The sequence below is a fragment of the Triturus cristatus genome, chromosome 4_2 (assembly GCF_964204655.1).
Source record: "Triturus cristatus chromosome 4_2, aTriCri1.1, whole genome shotgun sequence".
NCBI lineage: Eukaryota > Metazoa > Chordata > Amphibia > Caudata > Salamandridae > Triturus > Triturus cristatus.
Window position 1 is genome coordinate 293,366,988 of NC_140586.1, and position 12,252 is coordinate 293,379,239.

General features: G+C 43.1%; 1 protein-coding gene across 2 annotated transcripts in view; it reads left to right on the plus strand.

Moving 5' to 3' along the window:
* RABGAP1L (RAB GTPase activating protein 1 like) overlaps positions 1–12,252 on the plus strand; it is a 1,225,189-nt gene that overhangs the window by 1,030,157 nt on the left and 182,780 nt on the right. For both annotated transcript variants that reach the window (XM_085601582.1, XM_085601581.1), the window contains exon 21: positions 2,777–2,905. In XM_085601582.1, coding sequence (XP_085457708.1) covers positions 2,777–2,905 — 129 coding nt within the window. The remainder of the gene's footprint in view (positions 1–2,776; positions 2,906–12,252) is intronic.

A 12,252-nucleotide genomic window follows, 5' to 3' on the forward strand; every position in this document is an offset into this window, starting at 1 on the left:
CAACAAGGCAGGATACTGCACCCAAACATCCACAAGCTACACCTTTATGCATGTAGGGTGAGCTGAACTAACTGAGGTACTTTGATCTACCATATGTAAGAGTTGTCTGCTCGAAGCCATTCCACTAATTTAATTTATTCAGGTGGTTAAGCCAAGGTTGGTGTGACGAGAAGTAGCTTGATCCACTACAGACTAGATTATCTGCTAAAGCTTTTCCTGTGCTGGCACTGTTTGTCTGTGAGTACTTCTTTTGCTTGATTAGACTTTATTATTCAAATCATCTGCTTTGATTCATTTTCTAGAAGGGCCTTCACATATTTTGCCCTGTGGCCACTTCATTATGAAGGGGTGGGACATAATGTGGTTCTAATGTTCTTGATATGTGCTGCTTACGAGCCCCTTCACAGTTGTACTCTGAGACTCTTGACTGAGGACCATGTTTCTCATTGTCATCACTTCTTCGCTTCGCGAGCTGCAGACGATGGCAGTTTAGCCTCCGTATGCTTACGTTTTTCCTTACAAACTGTTGCATAAGACACATGCTTCCTTTCTCTTGAAAGAGGTGCCATCTTTCCATGTGGGGCAGTCCTTCAGGCTTCCTATGTTCTTTTCTCTTACCCATCCATCTAAAGATGGGTACACCAGTTGGATCCACAGTATGCCCTTAATTTATACATTGGTAGGAATAAGGATTACCGGGAGGATCATCGTCAGTTTGTCAGCTTCACTGATGCGAAAAAAGGAATGACAGTCCAGAAATGGACCAGGTCTCAATAGATTATTCTCTGCATCAAACTGTGTTGTGCCCTGGCCAAAATTGATGCTCTAAAGGGCCTTCTGGCTACTTCCTCCACAGCAAGGGCTGCAACTCCTGCTTTAGATTGGTGTGTTCAGGTTTTGGACATCAGCCTGTCTTCCACATGCGTACATGTTCATACTCTCTCGAAGGCACTGCATTGATTCACAAGTCTGCACAGAGGATCATATTGCTCGCTCAGTCCTGTAGGACTTCTGGTTTAAAGTCCACTCCCCAGACCCACCTCTTTGGGAGGGTATTGCTTCGGTATTGTTTCAGAACGTGAGGAATCTGTGCTTAGAAGTCCACAAAAATAGTCACTTATCTCCATTAACGCTCTTTCTGATCTAACCGCAGATTCTTGATTGCCTGCCCACCTCTCCATTCTGTGAAATTTGGGGTATTAATAAGGTCCCAAGTCACCTTTCTCAAACTGCCAATAAAAGATCAATTCTGCTAGCTGTGCTCCACGTTCTTAAACATTGAATGGTCTAATTATTAAACTAGCGCACAGGGGTGGCATCTTTGTGCCACCTGTCGGCAAGGAGGAGCCATTTCTAGAGTTTCTAGATCCAGTCTGGCACCTGTGGATATTGACATGGTGAGAATTCTGTAGTTACATAAAACATTCACTGGAAAGAGTGCCACTGAAAGTAAAGTTTGGGTCCCAAGTTTAGCATCGCATTTCACTGTCTGTAGTTAAAAGACCAATCGGTAGTTATTAATACATTTCTTTTAAGAGCAGTATTCTTAGAAAGGGTTTTGCTAGTAATTTATGAAACTGCACAATACTTTTGAGTTGTTTGTTTTGGACTCTCTGAATTATTTTGTTAATTCCTGCAAGTAACTGTTTGGACAGGTCCCCCAAGACGTTTTGTTACCGTGGAAAGAAGTGGGGGGAATACAAACTCTAGAAGTCAGTGGCACTTTAAATATAGGACAATATTAGTTCGTCTCTCTAAACAAGGTGCAAAGGAGTCCTAAATATTGAACAATGTCATGGAAATGAGGACTACAAGCAATCCTTCACTGCTTTGCTCACTTAGTGACCAGTACCAACGAGGATTACAAGCATCAAAGTTTTGCTTTTGCATTGTTAAGTGTAGCTGCATGTGAGCAGTTGTGAAGGATGTACTTGTGACTGCAAGGCTGAGCCCTCTGTGTCTGTAACTGCATTTGTGAGTGCATAATAGAAGGTTGTACATGTGTGACTGAGTATGAGGACTGTGTGACTGCATGTGTTATTCAGTATTGGTTTGTGCAAGATAGACGAACTCCATGCGAGGGACCGTGTTTAGTAGCATGTCAGCCGCGTATGGATTGTTGTTTGTGAGTGTATGGCTTCTTGTTGTGACGATGTGTGTGAGTGGATTGCTGCCTAAATATGAGGGAGTGTATCTGCAAATGATGACTTCATGTTACTGCCTTGCAGTATGGCTTGATGTGTGAGGGGGTGTATGTGAGAGATTTACTGCGTGTTGCACTGATATGGCTGTCTGTGACTGCATACATTTTTGTGTATTCATGAGTGACTTCAGAGACTGACTCTGTACCCACATATGTATGCGAGTTTTTGCATGACTGAGCATGTGTGTGGTAATTATTATATATTATGGTGAGGTGGATATGCAAGGGTGATTATATGCATGTGTCTGAGTAGCAAAGTACATGGAGTGTGCTTGTGTGAGCAGGTGTGACTGGCTGTATGCGAAATGGTATGTATGCAATTTGTTGCCGACGTGGGTCAATGTGACGATGTACATATGAGTGTAGATGCAGGTGCCATGGTGTGTGCTCATGATGGTCCATGTGGACTATGGCCCGCCTCATAAATAGATACGAAGCCTCCATTCACCTAAGTAAATGCATGCCTTGCTTATGAATGGAGAGTAGCTAAGCGCAAGATGTGGTCAACAGGGGATTTTAGTGTTCCAGATTCAAGCACAAAATCAATGGACTCTTCCCTCTTTTATCCCACAGACTTCCAAAGAAGATCTTCTGCAGGCAGACTTTGAAGGGGCCCTCAAGTTCTTCAGAGTTCAGCTGCCTAAACGCTACAGAGCGGAAGAAAATGCCAGAAGGTTAATGGAACAGGCCTGCAACATAAAGGTAAGAAACCCCTATCTCTCTAATTGTTGGGAAGGGACTGCAAATTATTGCATAGACGTTTAGAAAGGACCCGCTCTGTGTTCCCTGAGCTGAGACTGTAAGCTATTAAATAACAAATATGGTGGTGATTACGGTGGCCTGCTAGCCCCTTACTGGTCTTCATAACAAAGTGTGGGAAAAGTAGGGGCACTTCTTGAGGGAAAGCTGAAGTATGTCAGTGTTGTACACTTCCCCAAGCTGCAGTAGGAGGTATGAAAAGGAGTACGTCTTAGAGTAGGAGAAGAGATCATCAATAATGTGTCTGCAAATTATATGGCGAAGAGCGCTTGTTATAGGAAAGGTAAGCATGATCAATCAGTCGTGTAATCCTCTGTGTTGTAGATTGCGGGATCCATATGTCAAACGTTAAAACAGCCACAGATAATTAGTGCTGTGTGTTTCGCGCCAGAACAAGGGATGCCGGGAATCATACTCTGTGTTACTTAGTTCTTTCTGAGAGTAAGAAAAAGGGAGGAATTGCTATGGTCATATCTCAACTTGCACGGGCCACGAACGCAAGACAACTTTTGATTGAACTTTTTCGGTGGTCTCCAATAACGGATAAATCATTTGATACAGTGCTGGCTTTGCTCACCTGCAAATCCTGTCCTACGTAGTCGGTAAGTCATTTAAAAATTGGAGATCTACAGTTTTTTTATTTTTTTATTTCAACAAATTTTATTGATTTTACACATATAGACATCAACGCTTTGTCGTTACAGGGTGTCAGCCAAACTGGCTGTATTTGTCGAGGATACAGTTACACAGTATATATGCTTGATTGTCCCCCTTATCCACTGTCTTGCTAAGAGAATAAGAATGGGTGAAAAGGAAAAGGATAGAGAATAAAGGAGAGAAAGAAGACACGGTATACAAGAAGTTTACATCCTTCGTGTTTGTGCTCCTATCTTTCGGGGGTACTTTTTCGTGCTTTTTTAGGCCCTATTAGTGAGTATGCTCCTGCTCACTAGGGTTTATAGGGGTCCAGGAACTCGTCCAGAGAAGCCCACATTCCCCTGGAGGATTGTTTCCATGGTGAGTTCCGCAGGGCAGTGCTGGCGGCGCCTCTGAGATACGTCACCCAGTTGAGCCATCCCTTGAAATGTGCCTTGGATGTGTCTTTCCATTTGGTGAGTACTATTTTCACTGCCGCTGTCAATAGGAGATCTATTAGGTCTCTATCATGTTGTGAATTTAGTTCTGTTGTCACGAACGCGGTAGTGAGGGTAGTGAAGCCTGGTTTTAATGTGCACCCCAACGCTATATTTATGAAGTTGAATATTTTTCCCCAGAACACTTTGACTTTGGGACAATAGTAGATCAGGTGCGCTAGGTCCCCCTTTTCTTTGCCGCAGTTCCAGCACAGATCATTTTCCCTGAGCCCCAGCGCCCCCAGGTGAGCCGGGGTCCAGTAAGTCTTGTGTAGTAGCCAGAATTTTGTCTGTGCTAATACTGGTGTTATTTTGTTTTGTGAGGAGGAGGCCCAGAGGAGACCGAGTTCTCTTTCGCTGAGTGTGTTGTGGGGGAATTTTTCCCAGTGTTTGGCTACTTTGTCGTTCATTGTTGAGGTGCTGGGGCGAAGTAGCTTGTATAGATGTGACAGATCCACAGGTTTTAAAATGGAAATTGAACACTGTTGGAATGACAAAATTGGTGGTTTATTTTCATCTGGAAACTGAGGAAACAAATGGAAGGAATCACATAAATTATGAAAACAATATTCGTGTGAAAGATAATTATGGGTAAACTCAGGTTACACGACGGAAGGGCTGCCTGTGCCTGGGGTTTGTTTTTGGAATGACACTGTTGGGAGATGTTCTGGCCCATGCTCTGTACGAGATGTGTGGGCCTTCACCATTCTCTGGAATTCTGGGCTGCAAAGTTTTGCTCTTAACCGTCTTCGGTAAAGTGTCCCTTGGGTGGTGTTTCTCCTACTTTTTTTCTATTAACTCAGTTTGTTCTTGGAAACGGGTGTCTCTTGTTTTGAAATCCAGTTTTGGTCTGTAAGTTCTGTGCCCCCATTTTAAGGGAACCCTCCTTAATTCTGAAGTGCATTTCTCCAATTTGCTACGGCTTGGTGCAGCCGACAGCGTATTATAATTTACAGACTCTCAGGGCTGTGATCGTCTCACTTGGGCAATCAGTGTAAGCAGAATTTGCGGTAGCATTTTTACTACTTTGTGACACTGGAGAAAAGTGTGTGGGGGCAGTTGCAAAATGCCACACTTTTGTGTCCATTCCACTTCACAAATCCCTTAAGCAAGACATGCTTGGAAGAGTGACTAGAGATTTAACAAACATTACGTGCTGTATTTAACTACTCAACTAATACCAGTAATAATGAAATAATAACAACTTTTCGAGCACCACAAATGTTCTCAGGAGATGACTGCAGGAGAAGTCTACTGCCGACACTGGCACCAGCGGTGCCACCCGCATTGTTTTATGCCTTTATCAGACATACATTCTATACCGTCCCTACAGCATTCCAGTGATCCCCAGCTAGGTTTGCACAATAATTTTTAAAAAACAAAGCATATCGTATTTGTTGTCAATAGTTTCAAATAATCAGCATTATGCAGTGATGGATTAATCCCCAGTTGTACTCTGCCTGGTGTAAGTAGCTTCTCCTGCCAGTCATTTGAGAGCTTCTTTTTGTTCTGTCTGGGATCCTAAACCTAAGTCCAGGGCAGCGGTGCCAGTCTGGAGATCAGAACGTGCAAGTGTCACTCACAATCAGCAATACTGCTGCCGCAGAGGAGCCTTCATGGCAAATGTGCAACTGTCTGACCACTGCGCAAACCATGCATTCATGATTTCAGACACCTCATTTAAGCTCTGGTGCTCTAAAATGTTTCCCATTGCCTAGCCCTGGCGAACACTCGCTATGCTTGAACCAAGCAGTGGTTATTTGAGCTCTGACTGTGCCCATATGCAAGGTTTTGTAGACGCCATGTCAGAAAGCCTCCTTGAAGTTAACTTTTTGTGCCCGCTCACATCGAACTGAAATGGCTTAGCACCACCAATGCTGGAAAAGCCATAAACCAATAACAACAATCAACATCAAGTTTTAAAAAAAAGTCACTAAAAATTCACAAAAGAAGTTCAATAAAAAAGGAAAAATTTAACGTTAAGCCATTGGTTGGCAGAGGGGTCACATCAGTGCGAGAGTTTCATGATATCCAAATGAAATAATTGTACACACAGTGTATCTAAAAAAAAAAAAAGCTCAGTCACACAAACCAGTGCTTATCCTAAACATCTGTCTGGAATCCGGTGTTTCTAAATGTTAAACAGAGCGGTGGTGATTAGTGAATAGCATTATTATGCTGTTAAGATAAACAGGATGAGCTGCCTAGCTGGAAAAAAAGGTAAACTAGCCTTTAAAATGTCATCATGTCAGTAAACACATTAAAAACACAAACTGGCTCTGAATGACCAGCAACATGTCATGTTAGTTTTGCAGTCTAACAAGAAGACTACCTGACCATCATCACCAGTGGCAACACACACTTTAACTATCCTCGAAATGCCATGACCTTAGTGGACAGCCATCCAACCAATGGCAAACCAGGAAAAACACATGAAAGCCAATGGCTGAAGTTGGCTGACTTAAAGCCCACTCTCTGTATTGGTTCTTATATGTACTTTATTAGAACACCTAAGGTCTTCCAGACATTTAAAGCTGTCTTTAGAGAGGCCTGTCCACTCCTGCTGCTACAAATCAACAGCACCCTAAACTCGAGAGATAGCTGGCTGGCAGTGAATTAAATCTCATTACATGTATCCTGCCATAGCCGAGGCACTGAACAATAACCCTCTCTTCCTACAACAAAAACCTTGAATAGCGTTTTGGAAAAAACACATGACCTCATTAATTACATTTTACTGAAGAAATCAAGTCACATAAAATTCATACAAAATGAAAAATATTCACCTTCTCTGACAAACAGTTTATAAAACAATATTGAGAAACGATTGTGGAAGAATGCTCTCTCTAATGCCTACTTTTAGTCGAACAAGTCCCTGTCCATCCATTGAGAAACGGTCAGTAAAATGGGTAGGGGGGAGCTTCAGAGTTTCCAACATCACGCAGGCATATAATGTTAAAATGCATTATACGACAAGCAGGGCGCATGAGAGTGGATTAAGGGGCAGTGAAAAGGGAGAGGAATGAAGATTGGTAGGTGAACTAAGTGAGGGAAGACACAATATTTTGTAAACCAACATGTTTTGAGACTTTCAAAACAGAGGGCGGGAGGTTGTGTGTATGCGCATTTTTGTCTGGGTGTATGTGAAAATTCCTGGTGAAATCTGACAAACACCTCACCATACCCGACTGAAAACACCTGTTCCCAACTATTTACCAGAAAATAGATTTACTGGGGGGGATATCAAATCTCCCTCTCCCCCCAAGCTACGCCCCTTAGCCCTCAGATGTCTTGCCCTTCATTCTTCCTCATGGACTGATGGCCAGTACCAAAGGTACCTTTGCTGGGCCACAGATTAACTCCCATGCCAAACAGGAATAATATTGTCCAAAGTTTGGAGTATTTTCTGTGATGGAAAAATAATTCCCTTGGTGAACAATGAGGTGCCAAACTATGAAAAGTCCCACTTCATGGTAACCAAAATGTGACAGTAACTGTGTACATGAATTTTCCACATAAGATTTCCAACTGTAGCCAAGAAGATAGCAGATGCCTCTCCATGTAGGGGATTTTTTGAGACAGCGCAGCTATCTGCTGACATAGAACATGGTCTGTCTTGATATGTTAGTGCAATTAAACATTATGTATATGATCAGTAGGATTATAGTCTCACCAAGCATGGTGTTCTCAAATATAGGTCATACCAAAGAAAAGGAAGACCATATTTACGTTCTAGACATAGTATGGATGCCTGATAATGTCCCGGTTGAAACGGTTACTTATTTAGAGTATCTAGATTAGATGGTTAAATCAGACAGTAATGATGCACGGCGTTAAACAGAAGAATTACCAAACATTGGTGTTCCTAACCGCCAGTCATACCAGAGGGAAAAAAGGGGCGGGGGAGTTTATAAAGTCGAGCATGTTCACACTTCTTATCGTATGGATGCCTGATGTTACCCTTTTGGGACAGCTCCTTATTGGAATAGTCTGTCTTGATTTGATGGTGAAATCAGACAGTAATGATATGCAGCGTCATTATGATCTCACCAAACGTTGGTGTTGCCATAAAAGGGGAAAGTTAAAAGTAGAGCGTTTTCACATTCTGTACATCATATGGCTGCCTGGTATTATCCTTGATGGACTGCCCACTTATTTGTTTATCAACTGTCCGGCACAGTGCTGCTTCGTGTCTGTCCCAGCCCGAATGTTGAATTTGGACGGGGAGAACACATTTTTAATTAATGACGGACTTAACCGCGCCCAACTTGTGGCTAACTACCTTCCAATAGAGATCTCCCGGTCCGATTTAAAAATGTGTTCTCTCTCATCCAAATTAAACATTGCTAAATCTGTTTTTATTGATGTCTTTCTAATATTTTAAAATTGTACTCGCTCCGCTTACCCGCACATAAAATCTGATCTTCCACATCCCGCTGCTTTAGTGGGAATCTAGAATGTCCGCGCTCCTCTATCGCCATTGTGGGTGTAGGAACTTGGGTTTGTTGTACTTCCGGGTTTGCGCTCTAGTGTTGCGGGCATTAGCACTTGCCTGTCTATTTAGAACAGGCAATGCAAGCGCGCGCGCAGCAGGCACACCAGAGGCAAGCCCGTCTGCACCAGTCCTCGCTCCGGACGCACTCAACGCCAGCCATGCTGCTCGTTGTAGTCTGGGCAGGATAAGATACACCAGGGAACAGCTACTTAATATGGGTAAGAGGGATGAAGGGGGGGGATTATCAACCTCCTGCTGATGTCACGAGTTATGCTAAGAACACTTTAAATTGCAGGCTGATCAACTGTAGATCCCTAATGAAACATTATCAAGAGGTATCCAACATGTTAGAGGACATGGATTTGGACGTCCTCTTTCTAACAGAGACTTGGACTAGCACTGATCCTTCAGTACAAATGGGCTTTGCGTGCCCTGATGGATATAAAATATTTCATAAACTGAGGGCTGTTGGGAGAGGAGGGGGGGGGTCGGGGTGATTTTTAAGGAAAAATTGAATTTTGCACCTCTACAGGTAGATGATGTTAAAGGGATGGAGATGCTGGGTTTTTCACTTCAAGAGGCTAAAGGTAAACTACTCACGGGAGTAGTCTGTTATAGACCCCCGGGCTCCAACACACAATTCCAAGCATTATTTAATAAAATCACTGACCTGAGCGTAACCCATTCTAGAATGATTTTACTAGGGGACTTTAACCTATGGGATAATGGTAACCTAGATAATCACCTGAGAGTTCTAAGACATATATGTGAGAATCTTAAATTATACCAACTGGTATTACAGCCAACTCATTCAGGAGGGCATATCTTAGATCTACTGTTTGCAAACCAGGCCGAGACTGAGGTGGTTGATATACTGCCTCAAAGTTGGACCGACCACTCTCTAATTCATTTTTGCATTTCGATACCTAGTTCAGCGGGTAACAATAACCGGCTGGTGATCTATCGAAAGGGAAGAGAATGGTCCAAGCTAGTTAAAAACAGGACATATCCGACCTTCCCGAAACAGAATTTTTTTGTTTCTTCTGCCTCTGTAGGTGAAAATTATCAAACCTATTGTAATTATATAGCCGGAACCCTTGATTTAATAGTTCCAGTAAAACGACTTAAAAATAGGAAAAAACCCTCTGCTCCCTGGTACAATGATGAGCTGAAACAACTACGAGTAGCATGCAAAAAGGCCGAGAGAAAATGAAGGAGGGCATACTTGGAGTCAGATAAGAAAGAATTGAAACTAATACAGGCCCAATACAAGAAGTCCATTTCCAAGGCCAAAGCAGATTTGTCTGCCAAATCTATTCTGCAGGCACTAAACAGCACAAAAGCACTTTTTAATGTTTTTATGGATCTCTCTAGCCCAGCCTGCATGAGTAATCGGGTGGTCGCATCGCAGAAACTCTGCAATGAGATTGCCATTTACTTTGAAGAGAAAATAACTAAAATTGTTGGCGATCTGCACCCCACTGTTACCAGTGGCCAGGATGATTCATCATGGAAGCTATACGTAGGACCCCAGGTAGACTCCTCCCTGGAATACTTTCAAGTTCCTACGGAAAATTATTTTAATCATTTGGTCCAAAGCGTGTCCTCAGGATCTCCTTTTGATCCCCATCCACATAAAATCTGGAAAATATTTGGGCAAGAAACCCTCCCTTGGCTATGGCATATCTGTTGCCAGTCTCTATAGGAAGGAGAGGTACCAGAGGCATGGAAGCAGGCAGTGGTGACCCCCTTGCTCAAAAAGCCATCCTTGGACCCTACAATTCCAGCAAATCTCTTCTGCCATATCCGATCAAAATTTTAGAAAAGGCAGGCTACCTTGAGGATAACTTCCTGCTGGATAGGGACCAATTTGGCTTTCGCCCAGGACACGGCACTGAGACTGCTTTGGCAACCGTAATGGATAATCTAAGAATGCGTGCTGACAATGGGAATTCCTCTGTCCTAGTACTATTGGACATGTCAGCCGCATTTGACACGGTGAGCCATACAGTACTAGTGGAGAGATTGAAAGGCATAGGAGTTAAAGGACTGGCCTTGCAGTGGTTACAATCTTATCTTTCGGGAAGACAACAGGCCGTATCTATGATCCCGTTCACCTCCGATAAGTCCCTAGTACACCTTGGGGTGCCACAGGGCTTGGCGATCAGCCCTGTTATCTTCAATATCTTCAGTATCTATTTACGCCCTCTATTCCCCATTATTAAATCTTATGGAATTGACCTGGTCAACTATGCAGATGATATCCAACTGGTGTTTTCCCTTGAGGGAAAACAAGCGATATCTATGGATACCTTCCAGGAGTGCATGCACCAAACCGCAGGTTGGCTCAGGAAAAATTCCCTACAGTTTAATGGGGGGAAAACAGAGGTGGTGGGCTGTCCTGCTACTAGAATATCTCGACATCTACCGGTGGAGTTTAAGCTCACCCCTGAGGATGAAGCCTTGACTCCTGTTAAAAAGGTGTGTAATTTGGGGGTCATGGTGGATGACAATCTCCAAATGGAATCACAGGCCAATAAAACTGCTAGTGTCTGTTTCTCTTTACTACGTATGCTACGGAAGGTTCTTTCGCTACTACCAAAAGACACTCGATCGCTTGTAGTAAGGAGTATAATCCTGAGCAGACCGGACTACTGCAACTCCCTGTATTTGGGAGCACCGCAATGTATTCTGCAGGGTTTGCAGAGAGTCCAGTCTACGGCAGCTAAGCTGGTACTAAATATAGCGTAGGTCTTCCACGACATTGGCCTTGAGAGACCTGCACTGGCTGCCTATTAAGAAGAGAATTTGTTTTAAATCTCTCTGTATTGTACACAAAGCAGTACATGACCTGGGTCCAATCCCTCTGCAGAAGATGTTCATCTGGTATATTCCCAGGAGGCATCTTCGCTCCTCGAGCACAAATCTGATCACAACCACCAGATTTAAGAAATCCAGGATGGGGGGTAGAGCTTTTGGTGTGGCTGCTGCGCGCCTATGGAATGAGCTGCCCCAGAACCTTAGACAGGTTAGCTCTCTAACCTGCTTCAGGAAGAGCCTGAAAACCTGGCTGTTTCCAAGGGGCGAAAGATAGATCCCTACACTGACAACTGGTTCTGTTGCTATAGTGGGTACTTTTCAATCGAAGCGCCAGGATACCCGTAGGGTGGCAGTCTGCGCTATATACATTTTTAATTCAATTCATTACAACATTCGGGATGGGACAGACACGAAGCAGCGCTGTGCCAGACAGCTCTACTTTTAACCTTCCTCTTTTATGGCAACACCAACGTTTGGTGAGATCATTGTAACGCTGCATATCCTCATTTTCTGGTTTCATAATTAAATCAAGACGGACCATTCCAATAAGGAATCATCTCAACAGAGATAACATCAAGCATCCATACGATGACAAGAGCATGAACATGCTCTTTTTTTTTTTTTAAACCCCCATTTTCACTGGTATGACTGGCGTTTAGAAACACCAATGTTTGGTAATTCTTCTGTTGTAACGCTTATTATCATTACTATCTGATTTAACCATCAAATCTAGACAGATCCTTTTAAATATGGAACCGTTACAACAGGGACATTATCAGGCATCCATACGATGTAAAGAACATAAATAGGCTTGTCTTATTAACTCTTCTCCCTTTTCTCTG